The 27,147-nt window shown below is 44.8% G+C and overlaps 3 protein-coding genes across 6 annotated transcripts; 1 reads left to right on the top strand and 2 right to left on the bottom strand.

Annotated features, from left to right (window-relative positions):
• Nucleotides 1–1,802: 1,802 nt before the first annotated feature.
• LOC123111077 (histone deacetylase 14) lies at nucleotides 1,803–6,490 on the bottom strand. 2 transcript variants are annotated; one of them, XM_044531757.1, is made up of 9 exons: nucleotides 6,331–6,490; nucleotides 5,854–6,131; nucleotides 5,374–5,448; nucleotides 4,845–4,946; nucleotides 4,586–4,657; nucleotides 3,269–3,325; nucleotides 2,899–3,150; nucleotides 2,626–2,807; nucleotides 1,803–2,416 (listed from the first exon to the last, which is right to left on the bottom strand). In XM_044531757.1, exons 1-9 carry the CDS (start codon nucleotides 6,371–6,373, stop codon nucleotides 2,116–2,118), a joined length of 1,362 nt encoding a protein of 453 aa, XP_044387692.1. In that variant the 5' UTR covers nucleotides 6,374–6,490; the 3' UTR covers nucleotides 1,803–2,115. The 2 variants fall into 2 exon arrangements, with proteins under 2 accessions (XP_044387692.1, XP_044387694.1); XM_044531759.1 differs by having other exon boundaries at nucleotides 5,854–6,107; nucleotides 6,331–6,459.
• LOC123111079 (cx9C motif-containing protein 4) lies at nucleotides 6,460–11,507 on the top strand. 3 transcript variants are annotated; one of them, XR_006454075.1, is made up of 5 exons: nucleotides 6,460–6,620; nucleotides 6,708–6,844; nucleotides 9,064–9,195; nucleotides 11,048–11,104; nucleotides 11,265–11,507. XR_006454075.1 is itself a non-coding variant. In XM_044531761.1 (3 exons), exons 1-2 carry the CDS (start codon nucleotides 6,759–6,761, stop codon nucleotides 9,167–9,169), a joined length of 192 nt encoding a protein of 63 aa, XP_044387696.1. In that variant the 5' UTR covers nucleotides 6,630–6,758; the 3' UTR covers nucleotides 9,170–9,195; nucleotides 11,265–11,507. The 3 variants fall into 3 exon arrangements, 1 of the variants encoding a protein (XP_044387696.1); XR_006454074.1 differs by lacking the exon at nucleotides 6,460–6,620 and having other exon boundaries at nucleotides 6,632–6,844; XM_044531761.1 differs by lacking the exons at nucleotides 6,460–6,620; nucleotides 11,048–11,104 and having other exon boundaries at nucleotides 6,630–6,844.
• Nucleotides 11,508–12,544: 1,037 nt separating this feature from the next.
• LOC123111078 (uncharacterized) lies at nucleotides 12,545–13,308 on the bottom strand. Its single transcript, XM_044531760.1, has one exon. The coding sequence runs from the start codon at nucleotides 13,166–13,168 to the stop codon at nucleotides 12,671–12,673; it is 498 nt and encodes a 165-aa protein (XP_044387695.1). The 5' UTR covers nucleotides 13,169–13,308; the 3' UTR covers nucleotides 12,545–12,670.
• Between the last annotated feature and the right edge of the window lie 13,839 nt (nucleotides 13,309–27,147).

The raw sequence follows: 27,147 nt of genomic DNA, 5'->3' as shown, positions 1-27,147 counted from the left end.
ATATTCGGACACCGGAAGTGTTCCGGGTGTTTTCGGAGAAAAACCGGAGTGCCGGAGGGTTACCGGAACCCCCTCGGGAACTAATGGGCCTTGTTGGGCCCTAGTGGAGAGAGAGAGGGGCCGGCCAGGGCAAGAGGCGCGCCCCCTCCCCTTGAGTCCGAATAGGACAAGGAAGGGGGGGGCGGCGCCCCCTTGCCTTTCCCCTCTCCCACTCCTTCCTTCCCCCTCCTTCTTGGAATAGGAAAGGGAGGGGGCAAACCTACTTGGAGTAGGTTTCCCCCTCCTAGGGCGCGCCTCCCCCTTGGCCGCCCCCTCCTCCTCTCCCCCTTTATATACGGGGGAGGGGGGCACCCCATAGACACACAAGTTGATCTACGGATCGTTCCTTAGCCGTGTGCGGTGCCCCCCTCCACCATAATCCACCTCGGTCATATCGTCGCGGAGTTTAGGCGAAGCCCTGCGCCGGTAGAACATCATCATCGTCATCACGCCGTCGTGCTGACGGAACTCATCCCCGACGCTTCGCTGGATTGGAGCCCGGGGGACGTCATCGAGCTGGACGTGTGCTGAACACGGAGGTGCCGTACGTTCGGTGCTTGGATCGGTTGAGTCGTGAAGACGTACGACTACATCAACCGCGTTGTCATAACGCTTCCGCTTGACGGTCTACGAGGGTACGTAGACAACACTCTCCCCTCTCGTTGCTATGCCATCACCATGATCTTGCGTGTGCGTAGGAATTTTTTTGAAATTACTACGTTCCCCAACAGCCTCGTCTCCGGTGGCCCTAGGGCCATGGAGGCGCGGTGGATCCTGGCAAGGGCCGGCGGGAGGGTTGTTTTTTTCAATCTTGTTAGGGTTTGTGTCCTACTCAGGAAGGCGAGACGGCGGCGGCTCTCTGAAGATGGAATAAAGGTCTCCCCGCCTAGTCCCCGTTCCGGCGGTGCGTCTAGCATCGTTGGTGGGCGTGTGGAGGTGTGTCTCCGGCAGATCTATCTTTGGTGGATTTGCTCGGATCTCGTCGTTGTTCGTCCACGTTCGTGTGTCTTCGGTTTGGATCCTTCCGATCTTTGTTATTTTTCATCGGTGGCGATTGCTGTTCTGGGGTGCTGGTCCTATGGGGCCTTAGCACGACGACTTCCCGACTGTCTACTACAACAAGTTGTGCCCGGCTCCGGCGATGGAGAGGCGATGACGGCGGCGCGCCTTCGTCTCACTTTGGTGCTTGTAGTCGTCGCTAGGTGGTCTACGGATCTGGATGTAATTTTTATTTTCGGTGTTCGTTGTACTGCCATGATTGAAAATGAATAGATTGGAAGTTTTTTCAAAAAAAAAAAAACCCTCACAAGCCCAAATCAACTTCCAGCAATCACGGCGTCCATCCGGTCTAGAACTAGACCATGTAGCAGTATCTCTGTACACCTCTTCAAAGGCTAATTGATAAGCACTATTTACTGTAAAAACTCCATACTTGCCTGGTCCCCAAGGCCTCCTGCCTAGGTGAAGCTCGAATCTTAATAATCTCAACTACATCGGCCGGCATGAAATAATTTTGCAACAGACCATAATTCCAAGAGCCGTTTGCACTCAACAATTCAGAGACAAATCTAATGCGACATCAACACTCCTTGTGCCTGATGGTGGCCACTCGTTAACATCTTTGCGGAAGCAAAGAATGATAACATCAGTTTACGCACCGGCCTCCACTTCATCTCTTGCTCTAGTGATCTTCTCCATCATCGATAATGCTCAGATTGTTACAAGTATAGTAGCGTTTAAAGATAGATATAAGGAGTTAGAGATAGATAACGTAATTTTTGTTTGGAAGGGCAAAATGCAGTATTATATACACGCAGGATCCACAATAAATACATACACACGCACGCACACACAATTCTATGTATGACCCAGTTGCACACTCAGTTGTATTATGTGTGTAGGATCCCTAATAAATCAATGCTTTTGACAGCAGTTAACCAAGTGTGTATGACCAGCAAGCAGATGTTTCAAACACACACACCCACTCTCTGAACCTGCAAATGCAACACGTGATCTGATTTCATGGTGCGTGCGCTGCAAGCAGTAGAGTCTACACCTCATCTCCCGGCGCGTAACCTACAGCGAGTGAAGATGCCTGACCTTCTCGATCGCCTCCTTGATCCTCCGCGTCGGCTCCTCGTACAACATTGCCGGGTCGTCGAACTGAGCAGCGAGGCTGGGCTCGTCGAGGAACGCACGGAAGGTGTCAGCCACAGAGCTGGAGAGCGACTGCAGGTTGTAACCACCTTCCAGGAAGAAGACGCAGCGGCCGCTGCACAGCTCCCTGGCCAGCTGCTTGATGCTCGACGCCAGCATGTAGAACGTGCCCGTCGTGAACTGCAGACCCGCTAGAGGGTCCAGCACGTGCGCGTCGTAGCTGATAGAAGGGCGGGTGGAGTCAACTTCGTGTATTTGTGGAACATCAATAGTTTAGATATAATAATACTATAAACAATTTTCAGTGTCTACATGATTGAGATTCAGAATGAGAAGCCACCGTGTATTTGAACAACTCCAGAGAATCTTAACTTTCCTTTTTGGCATGTTTCTGTTCTCAAGATAATAATGTGGTTCTGAGGAACTCACCCAGCTGAAACGAGGATGATATCGGGCTTGAACCGCTGCGCAGATGGAGCAATGACCTCATCAAAGGCGCACCTCATTGAGTAGTCACCTGAGCCACCGGGCAATGGCAGGTTCAGCGTTGTTCCTTCGCCACTGCCCTGACCAATTAGATTCATCTTACCAGTACCGGGATAGCTTCCTAGCTACATACACCAAATCCAGAAAAGAAAATGACTATCATGGTAATGGTAAAATAAGTCAGCAGTGAGTATGTAAGGTGATAGTCTGATGGACCTGGTGGGTTGAGAGGAAGAAGATGTCTGGATCGTCATAAAAGGCATCACATGTGCCATTGCCATGGTGAACATCAAAATCTATTATCATTACTCGCTTCAATCCATGTTGACACTGAGCGTACCGAGCTGCAACTGCAATGTTCCCAAAGACGCAAAAGCCCATGGGACCTTCAGGAACAGCATGGTGTCCGGGTGGCCTTATTAGCGCAAATCCAAGAGGTGGACTTAGGCCCAGCTTTGATGCTGCAACCTAGGAAAACATACAACATTTCTTGGCAAACGAGCACTGCAAAGGAAAATTTACTAAATCATGAAATCAGAAACACACTGAAACCACCGAGGAAATCAACTGGAAGAAAGTTAGTTACCACTGAATCAACCAATGTAATTCCAGCACCAGCTGAAAGAAGTGATTCTGTGAAAGTCTACATAAACAATGAAATTACTTAGAGAAAGAAAAGGAATATCTAAATTTTGATGAGTACAATTGTACTCCCTCCGTCCCATAATATGAGACATGCAAAAACGTCTTATATTATGGGAAAGAGGGAGTACATAATACTCCCTCCGTTCCATAATGTAGCGCATATAGATTTTCTACAAAGTCAAACTTTATAAACTTTGACCAATTTTATAGAGAAAACTATTTATATCTACAATACCAAATGTATATAATATGAAAGTATGTGTTGTGATGTATCTAAGCACACGTATTTGGTATTCTAGATGTATATGATTTTCTCTACAAACTTGGTCAAAGTTTATAAAGTTTGACTTCTAGAAAAATTTATATGCGCTACATTGTGGAACGGAGGGAGTATCAGTTAAGCAAGTAAAGTATGAACTATCCGCCGAGTTAAAAGAAAATTAAGAACTATTCTCCTGGTCAAGGGAAAGTATGAACTATGAAATTACTTAGAGAAAGAGAAGGAATATCTAAATGTTGATGAGTGCAATTGTACATAATATGAATTAAGGAAGTAAAGTACGAACTATCTGCCGGGTCAAAGAAAACTAAGAACTCTCTCCTGGTCAAAGGAAAGTATGAACTATCCTCCTAGTCAAAGAATGCACAAACTATCTTTGAGAAATAATTCAAATAATCTTATCATAAGAAGTCATTCTCTTATTAACACTGTACACAACAATATCATCTTGGACTTCCTCTATCATAAGTAAGACTAATAATTTCACTATCTGTTCCATTTTGTTTATAAAAAAGGGGCACAAAATGCTCCATCGCATAAGCGAAACTCTGTTCATTTCAATAGATTAAATAATGTATTTGTTACATTGTTTAAACAATGGTTTGTCCTAATGTTCCTTTCAACTTGCACTGAGAGATTGAGAGGTGCCAGAATAGTTCTGAGTTGCTAGGTGACATGTTTACAGGCAGCAAGCTATGCAGCTCTACCTAACATTCACAGCATGAATATCAAGACCTCAACTAATCACCAGGTCACTAGATAATACATTTTTTTTCCTTTTTTTTTTTGAAGGCAAGACCAAAATTTCTCTTGATTTGATAGGAATGAATCATACCATCAGTATAAGAGCACTGAAAATAGAAGGTTTATAAGTATAGCCTCTGGCAGTGCATTCATGAAACAGTAAAGTGCACAGAAGACTGCCTCTGAAAGGCTTAGAAAAAAGAAAAAGAATTAAGAAAGTGCATAGAGCATTACAGTCTGTGTAGCATATGTTGGTCCAGTTCCTTCGATGAATATCAAACCTTCATCCAAAGCCTTACTCATAGCCTGCAATAGTGATCTCTTTAAAGCTATTTTTTATAGTCGATTTGATATATTTTCAACTAACAAGATTTTAATTTTCTATTAAGTTGGGAAAAGGTAATGCAGATCAGAAGCAATTGCTATGAATTCTTCTTTTTCTTCTCTGCAAAGTAGGACTACGACAACAACAAAAACGCTTGATGGCAATTACCTTTTCAAGTCCAGTGATGTATGTTCTTGAATGAACTCGTGCAACATCATCAAGTGAAGCAGGGTAGAAATTTTGGATTTCAAGAACCTGTGAACCCCGATGCTGGATACACAAAATAAAAAAAAGATGTCATATAGTTACAAGCTCATGTTAGAACATTGATTTTTTCAGTGAGATGTGATACAGTACAGATGAGGATATGAGAAAGAAATATGCAAAACTTATCGAATTTAACTGAAAACACTTAAACTGTACTCCCTCCGTTCTATTATGAACAAGCGACAGCTAATATGGAACGGAGGGAGTATCTTTTTCTTTGTTGTTGTTTACCTATCTCTATAGTCCATTTTTAGCATGCAAGGACATGCAACTGCATACTTTTGACAAAAAAAAGAGCGTGCCACTTTTAACTGAAGTATATGCACAGACAAATTTAAAAGACAAGGGGAAAAATACATCTGTTAAAAACTTATAAATATAATATCACAAAAGGTATAAGAAGGCAAAGTTTTTTTTGTTGCTTACATACCTTTGGTGTAAGCTCCAATTTTTCGAGAGCATCAACTATTGCTGGCACTCTTTTGTTTGATTCTGGATGTGCTTCCTAAATACCATTATACTGGGTATATTAGGATATAAATCAGACAATACAATTTGACATGTCATGATTATGCTACGATGTACCATTTATTTTACATAATTTACACTTTGGAGTTTGGACACACAACTTACAGAGTATGATTTGATACCAGGATGTCCCTAAGCAAGGATTGTATATAATATAGCTCGACAGTAACTTATTCTCTTAACAGACTGAAGTAGCAAAACATAGTTGGATTAGGAGCCCAATCGACAAACAATTGATAGGATATCATTTGTATTTTAAACGCTATAACCTTTATTCCCCTCAGTTTGATCAAAATTTCATACCTCAAATCACCCAGCATCTACATATATATAATACTTGTGACGTGGATGTGAAAGCAGCAAAGCATTGGAGATGGCTTACCTTGTTATGACCCATGGCAGGAGATGCACAATAGAGGATGCGAGCATCACGAAGCAAACTATCCGGCAAAGGCGAATCCTTTGGAGCACCATTTACATGTGAGACAGAAGCTCCATCGTGACTCGTCGCACACTGTGCAGACCACCGACCCCCATTCAGGTTCTGCTTTCTCCTGGTGGTTTGTAAGCTGCTCCAGGTTAGGGAATCATGTGTTCCATAGACACAGTACTGTCTGAGCAAAGGAAACACACTTCCTGAGAGAAGTGGCAGGCAGCTGTCTAAATATGTTATAGAGGTCAGGTTACTGCCATACACGTACAAACAGAAAACAGACTTAGATGAGCATCAAAAGGATACCAAGAACTCTGGTAAAGTGGGGACCTAGTTACGGCTGGGCATTTACACAAGCAGGTAGTGGCATCTACTAGTGGAAGCATGAATCAGCAAGCGATGAAGCAAGTGGATCTACCGTCCTACCTCCAAGAATCGGTAGGGATAGTGGTATCCGCAGAAGCTCCATCACCTCAGTCGAAGCTCTCTCTCTCTCTCTCTCTCTCTCTCTCTCTCGCTCTCCTCTTATCCTCCCTCGGTTGAACAAGAGGAGCCGGAAAACCTCTTCCTCTCGCTAGTCGCCTCGCCATCGCCACTAGTACCTCTCTGGGTCTCGGTTGGCCACACAACGGAGCGCGGGATGGGCCGGGCAGAGCCCAACCCCACTCTCACTCACTCTGGGCCGGGCCAACCAGCGGCTCGGCTACAAAATCACCGTCTGTCGTCTTTCAATTGATTCTTTGACCGTGTCTCAATTTTTTTTTTGATTCTTTGACTTGTTGGTTCGATTTCTCTTCTCAAAGGAACCCCAACACCGCCGTCGGAGCAGCGGCGGCAGCAAGAGGAGGAGCGAGATGGCGCAGCCCAGCAAGGAGCCGTGCAAGAAGGAGGCGTGCGACATCCAGGCCTGCCTCTCCAAGAACCTCTTCGATTCCAAGAAGTACGGCCCCGTCCTCTCTCCTTCTCTTGGCTCTTGCGATTGCTGCAAGGGATTCATGCATAATTCTGGCTAGTAACTGGGGGGTTGGGGAATTCGAGCTGACACTTGGACATGTCCTGGTATTGGGATTGGGGAAACCTAGGTAAGCATTGGAGCTGGACCTAGGAAGAATTGGGATTTAGGAGCCATCATGACCTCATGCCACGGTGGACTTCCTACATTTATTTATTTGCTCTGATAGCGTGAGCGTGTTTAGTTGAGTCTTGTTGTGGCACTCCATGTTTATTTTTTGGGTCTTTTACATCTGTGTCCCTAACTGGAACCCACTACTCATATTTGCCCTTAATTTCGAAGTGTGCTCAAATTTGCCCCTCTGCCGTTAGATGCACTTATAGAAATGTCCTTCCGTGCCGTTTCCGTACGGTCAAAGTGGGTTGACTGGTATCTGGCCGTTTCTTTGACAATCTTGCCCCTGTCTCCCTGTGTCTCTTACGGATGGGACCCACTCCAATTGTTTTGGTAAAAAACCTATCTCTCACACATTCCACGTGGGTCCTAGCTAAAAACTAAAATGAAAAATAGAAAAGGACTAGTCAAACTAGATATTAGGCCCACATGCCATTGGCTTATCAGTATTGTCTCAAATAATTTTTTAATTAACAGTGGATTAGGCTTCCTCAATTAAAAACCGTGGCTTAGGCCGACGGTCGCCGGCGACGACCAATTCCCACGCCGGAGGCACACAGGGAGGCCGCAAGGAGGCCGACCGAGAGGACCAGGCGATAGCCCTCGATCTACCGCGTGCAGGGATATTGTCGTCGGACCATATAGTCGCCGGAACAAACGGCGGCGACCATTCTCGCGGCGGCTCTGGGCGGCGCAAGTGGGGGAGCTTCCATGCGAGCGGGAGGGAGAGGGAAAAAGGCTGTGTGGGGGATCTTCCATCACTAGGATCACGATGGCTACGCCGCTCGGGCTAACAGAAGGCTAGAGCGAGGACTTCGACGATGGCGGCCATGGCAGAGCTCGGAGCTCGCAGGGAAGACAACCCGAGCTCATGGCGCTTGCTGTGGAGGAAGCCCACGTCTTCTTAGGTACATCACGATGCCCGGGGAGCAGGCGGAATCGACCGGCGTGCCTCAATGGCGTCGAATCGAAGGCGGCAATCCGAGACTGGAGGCGGGGAAGATGCGTTGTAGTGCTCAATCCTTGGTGTCTCTGGTCGAATTAGTAGGCTGGTAGGATGCGTTCATGTCATAAGAGCTTCCCGGCGAGTTGGCGGGGCTTGGGGTTGCCCTTGGCCACGTTCTTGACAGACGACGGCGACAGCTCACTCTCCAGCGTGCTTGCGGGAGAGGGCTCAAGGGCGGGAGAGAGAAAGCAGGCTAGCGGCAGAAAGAGAACGAGGGCGAGAGGATGCGGCGTCAGGGGAGGCCAGCGGTAGAGGTGGCGCCCGTTCGGCACTCTCACCGGAGTTGAGAGAGAGAGTGGCGTCGGCCCGTCGTTCGGCAGGGAGAGAGAGGTGAGAGAAAGAAAAATATTTTTTTGTCTAGCTAGGACCCACATGTAAGTGTGTGTGAGAGAGATGGGGTGAGAGAAAGTTTTTTTTCAAAAAAAAAGGAGTGGGTCCTACCGGCAAGTGACACACGAAGACAGGGGCAAAATTGTCAAAGAAACGGCCAGATACCGGTCAAACAGCTTTGACCGGACGGAAACGGCACGGATGGGCATTTCTATAAGCGCACCTAACGGCAGAGGGGCAAATTTGAGCATGCTTTGAAATTAGGGACAAATCTGAGTAGGTGGTTCGAGTTAGGGACAGAAATGCAAATGGCCCTTATTTTTTCGGTGCTTATTGCGTATCAGCACATGACCATTGCTAGACAGCATTATCAATATTTCCTACTCCCTCCGTGTGTAGTGTCAAAAAAACGTTTTACATTATGGGACGGAGGGAGTATTTTATAATATGTTGGTGTTTTGATTGCATCACCTATTAATTCATCATAAGAAATTTTTGTTTCTTGGAGATTTTTCATAAGAATACAAGCACTACTTCTCCCTTGTTAACACCCAAGCTCAAATAATGCTGCTCCGAGCAGCATTGTGGCACCACCTCCTCCAGCCCATGCGCCAAGGGCGGATGAGGCGAAGATGCCCAAGTTGTCAGAAGAACCCATTACCAATTAGGAGTGCTAATCATGTTTGCTTTTTAACAGGTGTTTGAAAGTTATTCAGTCACTACAATCTTGTTGTGAGCAATGCGAGTACAAATCAACACATTGTGGTTCTTTGTCGGGCTTGCTCAAAAACATTTCAAAGTGATGTAATAAGACTATCACTCAATAAAGGTAAGATTTATCTTTACAGTTACAAAATTTATTGACATTCTGCAGTTCACAAATTCCATCTATGTTTCTATATCAGCACTTGGAAGCTAGAAATTCTAAATAGAAGTCAGAATCGTGTGGTTGAGGTTTCTATCTGAATAAATTTATCATTAGCCCGCTTACAGAAAAAGAAAGGTTTTATGTTTATGTTTAGGGAAAAGTATATTTTTCGTCCCTCTATTTTATCAAAAGTATAGAAATGGTCCCTTAAGTTCAAAACCAGCAAAACTCAGTCCCTCATCAACTATCAAAACCAGCAAAACTTAGTCCCTCAACTATCAAAACCAGATAAGTTTAGTCCCTCGTGTGGTTGTGGGTGGTTTTCCGCCAATCCTGGAGTGGTATAGTGTAAAAACTGAGGAGCAGGGGAAAGCTGCGCGTTGCCGAGGTCCCTCGCGTTCCCCTTCACCACTTACGCCGCAGTCTCACCGGCGCACAAGCAGAGCAGTAGCACCACGCGTCTGTCGAGCCGGCTGCACCATATGCCTGTTAGACTTTGCTGATGGCGCGACCATCCGGGTGCCGGTCTGATGGACGCCGAGAGGTGACTTGCAGCGCTGGCGTGATGTGGTCCGCTCGTAGTAGACATGCTGCAGGTCGATGCACTCGCACGTATGCAGCAAAGTAAAGCAGACTGGTCTACTAGGAGAGTTAGCTCACGTATGCGAGTTAATTGATCTAGCTGATTGCTTCGGGGCCAAACGCACCGGCCAGAAGCGCATCAGGATGCTTTATACGCGACCTGATTGATGAGCTAGCACAGGGCTAGCTTTGCACAACAAAATCACAGCATGAAGAACTACATTAGCTAGTACACCAGCGACGGATATTGCTCATCCCACTCGTCACGCCGCGTAGTCAGTTACTGAGCTGCCGTCGCTCGTGGTGGCACCGCCCTTCGTCCGGCCTAGCCGCTGCCCGCCGCCGGTGCTGCCGCGTGATGTCGGCTGCCATAAGAATTAAAGTGAACAAATATGGGTGGATGAGGTGGGGCCCACACTTGCCAGCTAAGTCAAAACCACTTTCGTCGGTAGGTAACCACTCGTTGTGACACGAGGGACTAAACTTATCCGGTTTTAAAAGTTGAGGGACTAAAGATTGCTGGTTTTCTAGTTGAGGGTCCAATTCTATACTTTCGAAAGAGTTGGGGGACGAAAAATATACTTCTCCCTTATGTTTATGTGTACATTAGTTACCTGTTAGATGGTGCTGCATTGTGAATCTCTACTTTGGTTACAATGACGTCCTTTTTGGAATGTCTATTTTGGTTACAAGGAGATGCTTTGTTTAGATAATTTCTTTTTTCTATCACTGTGTACTTTGGTATGTGATAAATCTATCAAGACCAGGCACAGGCTAAAAATATAATTTATCATCTATGTATCTCCAGGTGTAAACATTAGCTTGTCTTCTTTGGCATCTCATTACAGGTCTGTATAGATATCCTTGAGAAACCAAAGATTGTAGATATATTTGTGGATGAACTATAAGAATGCACTAAAAAGAAATATAAGTTGAGGAAAATATGATACTTTCAAGACTGATGGAAGTGTCAGCGTAATCAACATAACTAAATTGCAGCGTGAAACCAGCACATGGTCAGATTCGGCAAGCAGAATCAACCTCTTATTGGCACTGTGGTCTATTTTGAGACTGTAGATAAGCACCATAACAACTTGACCATAGAGTGGACTAGCCATTATGTTATATACAAAATTGTGTGCTGATTATGCTACTGACAACTGTTTTCTGTTTCATTTGAAGGTTGAATAAAAAATGTAATCTAGTTGACAGAGGATGTTTGTCTTTGCAGGTAATTTTAGGTCTGCTTGGGAGTTAATCAGGATATCAGTTTCTCTAATCCATCATGGTACAGTATATGTAGATACTGAAGTTTACTTTACTTAGTGGATCCTGTTGACTCCAGCCTATCATATTTGGTTTCAGTATGGGTGCTATGATATGATGAAAGGAAGTCACATGCTCATCAATTTGATTGGCTTAATTATTATTATTTTCCCTACTTGCAGTATGACTGGGAGAAATAATAATGCGCCATCCTCAACCTGCAGAAAGGTCTTGTGGCTGCTAGTTGTTCGGTGCTGAGTTTGTCAAACACATCTCTTTAAGAGGGATACTGATATTGCCGTATAACTGTATTATCCTTTGTATTTCTTATGCTCATGTGCAGATGTAATTCAAGAAAATAAGTGAACCCTGGCCTTGTTGTACACCAATCTGCATTTATGATAGGGAAGTGTTTTTGAATTGCATTAGTGTTCACCCTGCATGTTCTACGGTACAAAAAAAAAACAAGTTTGTATGAACACGATGCACAGAAATAAGGTCAACTGATACTGTAATAGTTAGTTAGCTCCCTCTACAAGCTAGTGTGCAATTAGGATGTTGGATATGATTCCAGTCAGCAGTTAATCCGCCAGATCATATGATGTCATTATCCTGTTGCTTAGCATTTGTGGCTAGTCACAGGTTATTTGTGATTTGATTATGGTATTACTCTCGTTGGTGAATTGGGTACTCTGTCATGACTAACTACCTTTAGCCTGTAGAATAGAATCTTATCTTGTGTGATGCAATACCTACCAAGCAAGTGCAGATTGGTATGCATTGCAAATGACCTCAAGCTGACTGCATTACATTCTGCACAACTGTTTTTCGCTGTCCACTTGGGAGTTGGGACCAACCACAACCAGTTTGTTGGTGCGTCCCCCACACATATCCATTCCTGGGCTTGTTGCTTATCTTCCATGGGTGTTTATCATCCGCTTAAGCACTAGTAGTATGAATTACGCAAGTGGGGCTGGTTTGTATTTTGGAGATCCTTTGTATTTGTAATGAATAAAGTTTTATCTCGTTAAAGCTGTTTTTGTTTCTTTATGATAAATTAGCAAAATCTAGCACTAGTAGGATGGGATGATTTCCTTGTGGAAAGATGAGGAATCTCTTGATGCCATTTTCATTAGTTCAAACTGACTTCTTTGTCCGTTTAGCTGCCGTGTCAAGTCACAGATGCAAAACCATTGTGATAGGTGACTCGATTAATTCTGCCATGATGATTTCCACTAAACTGTTAGTGGGTGCCTGCACTACCCATGTTTTGCATGATGGTTGATGAATGCCAAAGAAGAAAGGGTGAATCATCTTTTCAGTCTTCCAAACTAACTTAAGGTTCTGAAATCCGAAATGTTTTCTAATCTATGAACATGCCAAACCATGATAATTTCAAACAGAACCCATAGCCAGAATTGAGCAGCACAAAGCTCTGAAGAGCCGCGCAAACGAGGGAAAAGAAGCAAGTGAGAAGCTAGAAGATTGATTCAGAAAGATGTATCTATCGATCGACAATGCGATATTATATATACACCTGAGATTGATTTATGCACGCATCTATGTAATTCTCGCATCCAAACTGTTGTCAGTTTGGTGGCGTCTTCCTTGAGGTGGTGCTGGACTTGCGTGCCAAGAAGAGCTTCTTGAGCAGCTTGAGCATCATCATCAGGCTCAGTCTCCTTCGCCGGACCACGCTGCTGCCGGTACCGGAGGCGGCCACCACATCCACATACCGGGATGGTATTCCGTCGCCTTCACCGGCGTGCCACGCCTCACTCGACCACTCCATGCTCAGTGGGCACGGCTGCGGCGCCCGGGCCAGCTCCTCGTTGAAGTCCTCCCACAGCATGTCCATCTTGTGCTCCTCCATGACGGCGAACCTCTCGGAGCGCCCCCCCGGCCCCGGGTAGACGTCGTTGTTGGCTTGCTCGGTGGCCGAGAAGCACCGCCGGTGATGGTCGTACGCTCCCGCGTCGACCGGGACGACGAACCATGGCGGCGGCGAAGTGAAGTGAGGGAAAGGGAGCTTCTTGGCGCTGCACGGCACCGGTGGCATGGTAGGGAATGTGAAGTCCTCCACCATGGCTGTGTTTGTCTGTGTAGGACGAACCTATGGACGACTCTCGGTCTATGTCTGAATGATGTATTTGTGGAATTGCCAATGGAGGTTGCAACTTCTTATCTACCTCTCCAAATGCCTAGAGGCTAGAGGGAGTATGTCTACGGCTGTTTCTTTATCTCTGAAGCTCAAGTGATGGTTGGCGAATGGGAGTATTATAATTTGGTGGTTGGCTTTATGCTAATTGGCCTGATTAGCTTGGCCTATCAGGAGACGCCAATCAGCAAGCATAATGTTTATTAGTTGCAACATTCCAAGGTCATGATATACAGCTAGAGCTCGACATGACAACAAAAATTATCGGGCCCTAGAGAATGTGCAGTTCAGACATAACTGAGCCTGAAAGTAATAAGCTTTCTCTCTTTTTGCTGTTAAAATAAATCAAGTGGAGTGTTGGTTGGGAAACAGAATCAGCCAAGCTCCAGCATAAACTGTAGTGATGTTGGGGGTAGTGATGTGTTTTTGAATGGTTTTGGGGGGAGAGGGAGAGCATAGAAGAATTTAGAAGGAGACATTCAGGACAGTATTTGGCAGCCGATGGTGTGGCTTTACTGCTGAAGGCCAGAGCATCGGGCAGAGGTAAATAGTGCTTGAAATCCATCTCTCTTTCTCTCTCGATGTCTACTTTTTCTGCAACGCCTTGCCAGCGTCCGAGGTGGCCGTGAATTTGAAGGTCGGGGTGCCACCGCCACTGCCACATATGCCACCTATCAGAACCTTATGAACATGTTTTAGACAAAACTTAGCAAGATGGTAATTTTAATGTTTTATAAAGAAAACTGTGAAGAAATTCAGAACCGTATAAGGCCTCCTTTGGTTTATAGGAAAAGATTACTAAAACCTGGTTTATAGGAAAGGATTACTAAAACCATATGAAATGAGATGACATGTATCCCAGTTTCTATAGAAAAAAAACGAAATTGCTTCACACACGATAAACTTTTGGACGATCTGTGCACAATTAAAGAATCCACCGGCCGTTGCTCTGCTGTGAACAAGATTGCACGGCTGGATTCAATCGTCGGCTGCAAATCGTCCAAATAATGTCGTCTGGATAGCCTTGCTCGAAAAAAAATGTCATTTGATGCACAAACTTTTCCATTTGAGTCTAAACTAATATTTTTTTCTTTGAAATTTGAAGGATTAGTTCCTATCCTACATAGGAAAAGAAATTCATTCATATAAACCAAAGGGCTCCAAAGGATTTTTTTTATTTCTAAAAAGACCTATCCTTTAAATTCCTACAAAATTCATGTAAACCAAAGGAGGCCTGAAGTGGGTAAAACAATTGTGTTTCGTAGAAACTCGTCAAAAAAAAGGATGTTCATTTGTAAGCTATGCAAGATTCACAAATTTAGTTACGAAATAAAATGCTACAATCTCCCTCCAGCATCAACCGCGATGGCCGCACCCAGACAAAAATGAAAATGTGAGTTCTCTATTGCATATCTAAAAAGAAGGGAAGGTTCTAATACCCCAAAGTAACATGTTTTTTTTTGAATGGTTCTTCTTGTGGGGGTAGGGGCATAGAAGAATTTAGGAGCCGTTCAGACACTGTTTCGCAGCCGGTGGTGTAGCTTTAGGGCATCTCCAACGCTGACCCTTAAACCACCAGCATACGTTGTGCCATCCAACGCTGTCTGGACTTGTTGTGCCATCCAACGCGGGCCTGTATCGATGCGGTCGACGGTCTGGACACACTTTTTTCCATAAATCGGAGACAAGCTTGGGGAGATTTGGGGGCGTCCGGACAACACCCACACCCGCTTGTGACCACCCTGGCCCACCCAACCCCCCCCCCCCCTCGCCCGCACGCATTCCCGTCCGGCGCCAGCTGCTCACATTCATGTCGATGTAGAGCAGCCGCTCCATACTGAAGCCGGCCCAGAGCAGACGCGACCTCTCACTCTCTCTCCGCCGTTGAAGCATAGCGCCGGCCAAGGGCGCAACCTGCTGCGCGCCTGGCTGAATAGGCCTCCCGTCGCATTCAAACGCCTCCATTAAACCCACGTTTGTGCCGAGAAACCTACTCCGACCACACGTCCATTCACTAGCAGGTCAACATTAAACACAATGCCAGGTAAGCTCCTCCCTTTAGTCGGCTATTTAAACGAGGTCAGACGCCGGGCAAGAATCGCACCACAGCTCTGCTCCCATTCTCCTCCTTGCAGTATATTCTCTACACTCTCCATGGTATCCGGCGAGCAAGAAGAGCAGTTCTCCGGCATAAAAGCCGGCTGGGTGCCCCCCTCCCCCGAGCCCGCCGGATACAAGCCAGAGAACTCAGTGCTCCACCTCCCTCGCTCAACCCGACGGAGCAAGTTTCTGCTTCAAGCCGGCGCGTGGTTCACCAACTCGCCGCTCCAAACCAGCTCGCGGAGGAGTGGCGAGTAGCTCCAAGCAGGCACTCGGGGGAGCACAGCGAAACAGGCATCATGGCTGCCATGCACGAGGTCATCTGCCGTCAATGTTGGCGGAATCGTGCCCTATCGATGGAGAAAGAAGTCGACCATGGGCATAGAAGAATTTAGGAGACGTTCAGACATTGTTTTGTCGGGTGATACGTCTCCAACGTATCTATAATTTTTTATTGTTCCATGCTATTATATTATCCATCTTGGATGTTTTATATGCATTTATATGCTATTTTATACGATTTTTTGGATTGACCTATTAACCTAGAGCCCAGTGCCAGTTTCTATTTTCCCCTAGTTTTTAAGTTTTGCAGAAAAGGAATACCAAACAGAGTCCAATTGACGTGCCAATTTTTGATGATTTTTTATGGACCAAAAGAAGGCCCCGTAGTAAAAGAGTTGGGCCAGAAGAGTCCGAAGCCATCCACGAGGGTGGAGGGCGCGCCCTACCCCCTGGGCCCGCCCCCTGCCTCATGGATGACTCAGGGACCCCCCCTGACGTGAGACCGACGCCAAAAATTCCTATAAATACAGAAACCCCCGAAAATAAACCTAGATCGAGAGTTCCGCCGCCGCAAGCCTCTGTAGCCACCAAAAACCAATCAGGACCCTGTTCCGGCACCCTGCCGGAGGGGGGAATCATCATCGGTGGCCATCTTCATCATCCCGACGCTCTCCATGACGAGGAGGTAGTAGTTCACCCTCGGGGCTGAGGGTATGTACTAGTAGCTATGTGTTTGATCTCTCTTCTCTCTCTCTCTCTCTCTCTCTCTCTCTCTCTCTCTCTCTCTCGTGTTCTTGATATGGCATGATCTTGATGTACCGCGAGCTTTGCTATTATAGTTGGATCTTATGATTTTTCTCCCCCTCTACCTTCTTGTAATGGATTGAGTTCTCCCATTGAAGTTATCTTATCGGATTGAGTCTTTAAGGATTTGAGAACACTTGATGTATGTCTTGCGTGGGATACTCGTGGTGACAATGGGGTATTCTATTGATCCACTTGATGTATGTTTTGCTGATCAACTTGCGGGTTCCGTGACCTTGGGAATCTACGCATAGGGGTTGGCATATGTTTTCGTCTTGACTCTCCGGTAGAAACTTTGGGGGTACTCTTTGAAGTTCTTTGTGTTGGTTTGAATAGATGAATCTGAGATTGGGTGATGCATATCGTATAATCATACCCACGGATACTTGAGGTGACATTGGAGTATCTAGGTGACATTAGGATTTTGGTTGATGTGTGTCTTAAGGTGTTATTACCGAAAAAGGCTTTCGCCCCGCTTTATAAATAAAGCAACTTAAGGTGTTATTTACTACGAACTCTAGGGCTGTTTGTGACACTTATAGGAATAGCCCAATGGATTGATCGGAAAGAATAACTTTGAGGTGGTTTCGTACCCCTACAATAATATCTTCGTTTGTTCTCCGCTATTAGTGACTTTGGAGTGACTCTTTTTTGCACGTTGAGGGATTGTTATATGATCTGATTATGTTATTATTGTTGAAAGAACTTGCACTAGTGAAAGTATGAACCCTAGAACTTGTTTCAAAGCATTGCAATACCATTTGTGCTCACTTTTAACATTAGTTACATTGCTGTTTTTATAATTTCAGATTACAAAAACCTATATCTACCATCCATATTGCACTTGTATCACCATCTCTTCGCCGAACTAGTGCACTTATACAATTTACCATTGTATTGTTGGGGAACGTAGTAATTTCAAAAAATTTCCTACGCACACGCAAGATCATGGTGATAGCATAGCAACGAGAGGGGAGAGTGTTATCCACGTACCCTCGTAGACCGTAAGCGGAAGCGTTATGACAACGCGGTTGATGTAGTCGTACGTCTTCACGATCCGACCGATCCAAGTACCGAACGTACGGCACCTCCGAGTTCAACACACGTTCAACTCGATGACGATCCCCGGGCTCCGATCCAGCAAAGCTTCGGGGTTGAGTTCCGTCAGCACGACGGCGTGGTGACGATGATGATGCTCTACCGGCACAGGGCTTCGCCCAAACTCCGTGACGATATGATCGAGGTGGAATATGGTGGAGGGGGGCACCGCACACGGCTAAGGAACGATCCGTAGATCAACTTGTGTGTCTATGGGGTGCCCCCACCCCCGTATATAAAGGAGCAAGGGGGGAGGCCGGCCGGCCCTTGGGGCGCGCCAAGGAGGGGGGGAGTCCTCCTCCTAGTGGGAGTAGGACTCCCCTTTCCTAGTCCAACTAGGAAGGAGGAAGGGGGAAGGAAAGAGAGGGAGAGGGAGAGGGAAAGAGGGGCCGCGCCCCCTCCCCTAGTCCAATTCGGACTCCCCATGGGAGGGGGCGCGCCACCTCCTGGGCTGCTGCCCTCTCTCTCCCCTCAGGCCCACTAAGGCCCAATACTTCCCCGGGGGGTTCCGGTAACCCCTCCGGCACTCCGGTTTTCTCCGAAATCACCCGGAACACTTCCGGTGTCCGAATATAGTCATCCAATATATCAATCTTTATGTCTCGACCATTTCAAGACTCCTCGTCATGTCCGTGATCACATCCGGGACTCCGAACAAACTTCGGTACATCAAAACTTATAAACTCATAATAAAACTGTCATCGTAACGTTAAGCGTGCGGACCCTACGGGTTCGAGAACTATGTAGACATGACCTAGAACTATTCTCGGTCAATAACCAATAGCGGGACCTGGATGCCCATATTGGTTCCTACATATTCTACGAAGATCTTTATCGGTCAAACCGCATAACAACATACGTTGTTCCCTTTGTCATCGGTATGTTACTTGCCCGAGATTTGATCGTCGGTATCCAATACCTAGTTCAATCTCGTTACCGGCAAGTCTCTTTACTCGTTCTGTAATGCATCATCCCGTAACCAACTCATTGGTCACATTGCTTGCAAGGCTTATAATGATGTGCATTACCGAGAGGGCCCAGAGATACCTCTCCGACGATCGGAGTGACAAAACCTAATCTCGAAATACGCCAACTCAACATGTACCTTCGGAGACACCTGTAGTACTCCTTTATAATCACCCAGTTACGTTGTGACGTTTGGTAGTACCCAAAGTGTTCCTCCGGTAAACGGGAGTTGCATAATTCTCATAGTTACAGGAACATGTATAAGTCATGAAGAAAGCAATAGCAGTATACTAAACGATCAAGTGCTAGGCTAACGGAATGGGTCATGTCAATCACATCATTCTTCTAATGATGTGATCCCATTAATCAAATGACAACACATGTCTATGGTTAGGAAACATAACCATCTTTGATTAATGAGCTAGTCAAGTAGAGGCATACTAGTGACTATATGTTTGTCTATGTATTCACACATGTATCATGTTTCCGGTTAATACAATTCTAGCATGAATAATAAACATTTATCATGATATGAGGAAATAAATAATAACTTTATTATTGCCTCTAGGGCATATTTCCTTCAGTCTCCCACTTGCACTAGAGTCAATAATCTAGATTACATAGTAATGATTCTAACACCCATGGAGTCTTGGTGCTGATCATGTTTTGCTCGTGAGAGAGGCTTAGTCAACGGGTCTGCAACATTCAGATCCGTATGTATCTTGCAAATCTCTATGTCTCCCACTTGGACTTGGTCCCGAATGGAATTGAAGCGTCTCTTGATGTGCTTGGTCCTCTTGTGAAATCTGGATTCCTTTGCCAAGGCAATTGCACCAGTATTGTCACAGAAGATCTTCATTGGTCCCGATGCACTAGGTATGACACCTAGATCGAAATGAACTCCTTCATCCAGACTCCTTCATTTGCTGCTTCAGAAGCAGCTATGTACTCCGCTTCACATGTAGATCCTGCCACGACGCTTTGTTTAGAACTGCACCAACTTACAGCTCCCGTTTAATAAACACGTATCGGTTTGCGATTTAGAATCGTCCGGATCAGTGTCAAAGCTTGCATCGACGTAACCATTTACGACTAGCTCTTTGTCACCTCCATATACGAGAAACATATCCTTAGTCCTTTTCAGGTATTTCAGGATGTTCTTGACCGCTGTCCAGTGATCCACTCCTGGATTACTTTGGTACCTTCCTGCCAAGCTTATTGCTAAGCATACGTCAGGTCTGGTACACAGCATTGCATACATGATAGAGCCTATGGCTGAAGCATAGGGAACATCTTTCATTTTCTCTCTATCTTCTGCTGTGGTCGGGCATTGAGTTTGACTCAACTTCACACCTTGTAGCACAGGCAAGAAACCTTTCTTTGCCTGATCCATTTTGAACTTTTTCAAAATTTTGTCAAGGTATGTGCTTTGTGAAAGTCCTATTAAGCGTCTTGATCTATCTCTATAGATCTTGATGCCCAATATGTAAGCAGCTTCACCGAGGTCTTTCATTGAAAAACTTTTATTCAAGTATCCCTTTATGCTATCCAGAAATTCTATATCATTTCCAATTAATAATATGTCATCTACATATAAAATCAGAAATGCTACAGAGCTCCCACTCACTTTCTTGTAAATACAGGCTTCTCCAAAAGTCTGTATAAAACCATATGCTTTGATCACACTATCAAAACGTTTATTCCAACTCCGAGATGCTTGCACCAGTCCATAAATGGATCGCTGGAGCTTGCACACTTTGTTAGCACCTTTTGGATCAACAAAACCTTCTGGCTGCATCATATACAACTCTTCTTCCAGAAATCCATTCAAGAATGCAGTTTTGACATCCATTTGCCAAATTTCATAATCATGAAATGCAGCAATAGCTAACATGATTCGGACAGACTTAAGCATCGCTACGGGTGAGAAAGTCTCATCGTAGTCAACCCCTTGAACTTGTCGAAAACCTTTCGCAACAAGTCGAGCTTTATAGACAGTTACATTACCATCAGCGTCAGTCTTCTTCTTAAAGATCCATTTATTCTCAATGGCTTGCCGATCATCGGGCAAGTCAACCAAAGTCCATACTTTGTTTTCATACATGGATCCCATCTCAGATTTCATGGCCTCTAGCCATTTTGCGGAATCTGGGCTCATCATCGCTTCCTCATAGTTCGTAGGTTCATCATGGTCAAGTAACATGACTTCCAGAATAGGATTACCGTACCACTCTGGTGCGGATCTTACTCTGGTAGACCTACGAGGTTCAGTAGAAACTTGATCTGAAGTTTCATGATCAATATCATTAGCTTCCTCACTAGTTGGTGTAGTTGTCACAGGAACCGGTTCTTGTGATGAACTACTTTCCAACAAGGGAGTAGATACAGTTATCTCATCAAGTTCTACTTTCCTCCCACTCACTTCTTTCGAGAGAAACTCCTTCTCTAGAAAGGATCCGATTTTAGCAACGAAAATCTTGCCCTCAGATCTGTGATAGAAGGTGTACCCAATAGTCTCTTTTGGGTATCCTATGAAGACACATTTCTCCGATTTGGGTTCGAGCTTATCTGGTTGAAGTTTCTTCACATAAGCATCGCAGCCCCAAACTTTAAGAAACGACAACTTTGGTTTCTTGCCAAACCACAGTTCATAAGGCGTCGTCTCAACGGATTTTGATGGTGCCCTATTTAACGTGAATGCGGCCGTCTCTAAAGCATAACCCCAAAACGATAGCGGTAAATCAGTAAGAGACATCATAGATCGCACCATATCTAGTAAAGTACGATTACGACGTTCGGACACACCATTTCGTTGTGGTGTTCCGGGTGGCGTGAGTTGCGAAACTATTCCGCATTGTTTCAAGTGTAGACCAAACTCGTAACTCAAATATTCTCCTCCACGATCAGATCGTAGAAACTTTATTTTCTTGTTACGATGATTTTCCACTTCACTCTGAAATTCTTTGAACTTTTCAAATGTTTCAGACTTGTGTTTCATTAAGTAGATATACCCATATCTGCTCAAATCATCTGTGAAGGTGAGAAAATAACGATACCCGCCGCGAGCCTCAACATTCATTGGACCACAAACATCAGTATGTATGATTTCCAACAAATCAGTTGCTCGCTCCATAGTTCCGGAGAACGGCGTTTTAGTCATCTTGCCCATGAGGCACGGTTCGCAAGTACCAAGTGATTCATAATCAAGTGATTCCAAAAGCCCATCAGTATGGAGTTTCTTCATGCGCTTTACACCGATATGACCTAAACGGCAGTGCCACAAATAAGTTGCACTATCGTTATCAACTCTGCATCTTTTGGTTTCAACACTATGAATATGTGTATCACTACTATCGAGATTCAATAAAAATAGACCACTCTTCAAGGGTGCATGACCATAAAAGATATTACTCATATAAATAGAACAACCATTATTCTCTGATTTAAATGAATAACCGTCTCGCATCAAACAAGATCCAGATATAATGTTCATGCTCAACGCTGGCACCAAATAACAATTATTTAGGTCTAAAACTAATCCCGATGGTAGATGTAGAGGTAGCGTGCCGACCGCGATCACATCGACTTTGGAACCATTTCCCACGCGCATCGTCACCTCGTCCTTAGCCAATCTTCGCTTAATCCGTAGTCCCTGTTTCGAGTTGCAAATATTAGCAACAGAACCAGTATCAAATACCCAGGTGCTACTGCGAGCATTAGTAAGGTACACATCAATAACATGTATATCACATATACCTTTGTTCACTTTGCCATCCTTCTTATCCGCCAAATACTTGGGGCAGTTCCGCTTCCAGTGTCCAGTCTGCTTGCAGTAGAAGCACTCAGTTTCAGGCTTAGGTCCAGACTTGGGTTTCTTCTCTTGAGCAGCAACTTGCTTGCCGTTCTTTTTGAAGTTCCCCTTCTTCTTCCCTTTGCCCTTTTTCTTGAAACTGGTGGTCTTGTTAACCATCAACACTTGATGCTCCTTCTTGATTTCTACCTCCGCGGCTTTTAGCATTGCGAAGAGCTCGGGAATAGTCTTGTTCATCCCTTGCATATTATAGTTCATCACGAAGCTCTTGTAGCTTGGTGGCAGTGATTGGAGAATTCTGTCAATGACACTATCATCAGGAAGATTAACTCCCAGTTGAATCAAGTGATTATTATACCCAGACATTTTGAGTATGTGTTCACTGACAGAACTATTCTCCTCCATCTTGCAGCTATAGAACTTATTGGAGACTTCATATCTCTCAATCCGGGCATTTGCTTGAAATATTAACTTCAACTCCTGGAACATCTCATATGCTCCATGACGTTCAAAACGTCGTTGAAGACCCGGTTCTAAGCCGTAAAGCATGGCACACTGAACTATCGAGTAGTCATCAGCTTTGCTCTGCCAGACGTTCTTAACGTCGTCAGTTGCATCAGCAGCAGGCCTGGCACCCAGCGGTGCTTCCAGGACGTAACTTTTCTGTGCAGCAATGAGGATAATCCTCAGGTTACGGACCCAGTCCGTGTAATTGCTACCATCATCTTTCAACTTTGCTTTCTCAAGGAACGCATTAAAATTCAACGGAACAACAGCACGAGCCATCTATCTACAAACAAACATAGACCAGCAAAATACTATCAAGTACTAAGTTCATGATAAATTTAAGTTCAATTAATCATATTACTTAAGAACTCCCACTTAGACAGACATCTCTCTAGTTATCTAAGTGATCACGTGATCCAAATCAACTAAACCATGTCCGATCATCACGTGAGATGGAGTAGTTTCAATGGTGAACATCGCTATGTTGATCATATCTACTATATGATTCACGCTCGACCTTTCGGTCTCCGTGTTCCGAGGCCATATCTGTATATGCTAGGCTCGTCAAGTATGACCTGAGTATTCCGCGTGTGCAACTGTTTTGCACCCGTTGTATTTGAACGTAGAGCCTATCACACCCGATCATCATGTGGTGTCTCAGCACGAAGAACTTTCGCAACGGTGCATACTCAGGGAGAACACTTCTTGATTATTAAGTGAGAGATCATCTTAAAATGCTACCGTCAATCAAAGCAAGATAAGATGCATAAAGGATAAACATCACATGCAATCAATATAACTGATATGATATGGCCATCATCATCTTGTGCTTGTGATCTCCATCTTCAAAGCACCGTCGTGATCACCATCGTCACCGGCGCGACACCTTGATCTCCATCGTAGCATCGTTGTCGTTATGCCGTCTATTGCTTCTACGACTATCGCTACCGCTTAGTGATAAAGTAAAGCAATTACAGGGCGTTTGCATTTCATACAATAAAGCGACAACCATATGGCTCCTGCCAGTTGCCGATAACTTCGATTACAAAACATGATCATCTCATACAATAAAATATAGCATCACGTCTTGACCATATCACATCACAACATGCCCTGCAAAAACAAGTTAGACGTCCTCTACTTTGTTGTTGCAAATTTTACGTGGCTGCTACGGGCTTAGCAAGAACCGTTCTTACCTACGCATCAAAAACCACAACGATAGTTCGTCAAGTTCATGTTGTTTTAACCTTCGCAAGGACCGGGCGTAGCCACACTCGATTCAGCTAAAGTGAGAGAGATAGACACCCGCCAGCCACCTTTAAGCACGAGTGCTCGTAACGGTGAAACCAGTCTCGCGTAAGCGTACGCGTAATGTCGGTCCGGGCCGCTTCATCTCACAATACCGCCGAACCAAAGTATGACATGCTGGTAAGCAGTATGACTTGTATCGCCCACAACTCACTTGTGTTCTACTCGTGCATATAACATCAACGCATAAAACCTAGGCTCGGATGCCACTGTTGGGGAACATAGTAATTTCAAAAATTTTCCTACGCACACGCAAGATCATGGTGATAGCATAGCAACGAGAGGGGAGAGTGTTGTCCACGTACCCTCGTAGACCGTAAGCAGAAGCGTTATGACAACGCGGTTGATGTAGTCGTACGTCTTCACGATCCGACCGATCCAAGTACCGAACATACGGCACCTCCGAGTTCAGCACACGTTCAGCTCGATGACGATCCCCGGGCTCCGATCCAGCAAAGCTTCGGGGTTGAGTTCCGTCAGCACGACGGCGTGGTGACGATGATGATGCTCTACCAGCACAGGGCTTCGCCCAAACTCCGCGACGATATGACCGAGGTGGAATATGGTGGAGGGGGGCACCGCACACGGCTAAGGAACGATCCGTAGATCAACTTGTGTGTCTATGGGGTGCCCCCACCCCCGTATATAAAGGAGCAAGGGGGGAGGCCGGCCGGCCCTTGGGGCGCGCCAAGGAGGGGGGGAGTCCTCCTCCTAGTGGGAGTAGGACTCCCCTTTCCTAGTCCAACTAGGAAGGAGGAAGGGGGGAGGAAAGAGAGGGAGAGGGAGAGGGAAAGAGGGGCCGCGCCCCCCTCCCCTAGTCCAATTCGGACTCCCCATGGGAGGGGGCGCGCCACCTCCTGGGCTGCTGCCCTCTCTCTCCCCTCAGGCCCACTAAGGCCCAATACTTCCCCGGGGGGTTCCGGTAACCCCTCCGGCACTCCGGTTTTCTCCGAAATCACCCGGAACACTTCCGGTGTCCGAATATAGTCGTCCAATATATCAATCTTTATGTCTCGACCATTTCGAGACTCCTCGTCATGTCCGTGATCACATCCGGGACTCCGAACAAACTTCGGTACATCAAAACTTATAAACTCATAATAAAACTGTCATCGTAATGTTAAGCGTGCGGACCCTACGGGTTCGAGAACTATGTAGACATGACCTAGAACTATTCTCGGTCAATAACCAATAGCGGGACCTGGATGCCCATATTGGTTCCTACATATTCTACGAAGATCTTTATCGGTCAAACCGCATAACAACATACGTTGTTCCCTTTGTCATCGGTATGTTACTTGCCCGAGATTTGATCGTCGGTATCCAATACCTAGTTCAATCTCATTACCGGCAAGTCTCTTTACTCGTTCTGTAATGCATCATCCTGTAACCAACTCATTTGGTCACATTGCTTGCAAGGCTTATAATGATGTGCATTACCGAGAGGGCCCAGAGATACCTCTTCGATGATCGGAGTGACAAAACCTAATCTCGAAATACGCCAACTCAACATGTACCTTCGGAGACACCTGTAGTACTCCTTTATAATCACCCAGGTACGTTGTGACGTTTGGTAGTACCCAAAGTGTTCCTCCGGTAAACGGGAGTTGCATAATTCTCATAGTTACAGGAACATGTATAAGTCATGAAGAAAGCAATAGCAGTATACTAAACGATCAAGTGCTAGGCTAACGGAATGGGTCATGTCAATCACATCATTCTTCTAATGATGTGATCCCATTAATCAAATGACAACACATGTCTATGGTTAGGAAACATAGCCATCTTTGATTAATGAGCTAGTCAAGTAGAGGCATACTAGTGACTATATGTTTGTCTATGTATTCACACATGTATCATGTTTACGGTTAATACAATTCTAGCATGAATAATAAACATTTATCATGATATAGGGAAATAAATAATAACTTTATTATTGCCTCTAGGGCATATTTCCTTCATGTATTGGGTGTGTTGGGGACACAAGAGACTCTTTGTTATTTGGTTGCAGGGTTGTTTGAGAGAGACCATCTTCATCCTATGCCTCCCACGGATTGATAAACCTTAGGTCATCCATTTGAGGGAAATTTGCTATTGTCCTACAAACCTCTGCACTTGGAGGCCCAACAACGTCTACAAGAAGAAGGTTGCGTACTAGACATCAAGCACTTTTCTGGCGCTGTTGCTGGGGAGGTTAGTGCTTGAAGGTATATCTTTAGATCTTGCAATTGAATCTGTTTGTTTCTTGTTTTATCACTAGTTTAGTCTATAAAAGAAAACTACAAAAAAATGGAATTGAGGTTGCCTCATATGCTTCATCTTTATCATGTTTTTCTTGAAAATGATGGATCGGAAAATTGTGCCATAGTGTTAGAAGAAGAGTGCATTAAAATGTTTGGCACTAAATATTTGAATGGTGAGCATGATTGCAATGTTGTTAGTTGAATTCCTTGAATATCCATTATGCTAATGATATGCAAATCCACAAGCTTGGGGATGCTATGTTTTATGAAGATGATATTTTTAGTCCCCCAAGTTTTGATGAGCAAATTAATTTTGATGATAGCATGCCTCCTATTTATGATGATTATATTGATGAAAGTGGGTTTAGAAGGGTGTCAACTTTAGGAAGTAATGATCCCACAATTTTGGAGGGTGTTGAATCTTACTGTGATAATTATGAAAGTGGATTTGGAGAGGTCATGACTTTATTTAGTGATGAATCCACTATTTCAGAAGAGGTTTGATTATGACAACAAAGTTGCTATCTACGATGATTACTGTGATGAGATGCATGCTTTGAAGAATAATGATAACCATGAAACTTGTCATCATGATTTTAATTTTCAATTGTATTATGCCTCACATGATAGTTATTTTATTGAGTATGCTCCCACTACTGTTCATGAGAATAATTTGGCTTATGTGGAGAGTACAAAAATTTCTATGCTTGTAGATCATGAAAAGAATGATTTATGTGGTGGTTATATTATTGAATTCATTCATGATGCTACTGAAAATTACTACAAGG

Source organism: Triticum aestivum, chromosome 5B, assembly GCF_018294505.1.
Source record: "Triticum aestivum cultivar Chinese Spring chromosome 5B, IWGSC CS RefSeq v2.1, whole genome shotgun sequence".
In the NCBI taxonomy this organism is placed as follows: Eukaryota; Viridiplantae; Streptophyta; class Magnoliopsida; order Poales; family Poaceae; genus Triticum; species Triticum aestivum.
This window is presented reverse-complemented; position numbering and strand designations above follow the sequence as displayed.

Bases quoted from the DNA above. Each gene is read 5' to 3' on its own strand.
- LOC123111077 (XM_044531757.1), bottom strand. From the start codon at position 6,373: ATGGAGCTTCTGCGGATACCACTATCCCTACCGATTCTTGGAG. The intron at 4,947-5,373 runs GTATGTAAGCAA...TTGTGTATCCAG, and splicing joins AATTGGAGCTTACACCAAAG to CATCGGGGTTCACAGGTTCT. The intron at 3,151-3,268 runs GTAACTAACTTT...ATGTTTTCCTAG, and splicing joins TTACATTGGTTGATTCAGTG to GTTGCAGCATCAAAGCTGGG.
- LOC123111078 (XM_044531760.1), bottom strand. From the start codon at position 13,168: ATGGTGGAGGACTTCACATTCCCTACCATGCCACCGGTGCCGTGCAGC.
- LOC123111079 (XM_044531761.1), top strand. From the start codon at position 6,759: ATGGCGCAGCCCAGCAAGGAGCCGTGCAAGAAGGAGGCGTGCGACATC. The intron at 6,845-9,063 runs GTACGGCCCCGT...GCTTTTTAACAG, and splicing joins AACCTCTTCGATTCCAAGAA to GTGTTTGAAAGTTATTCAGT.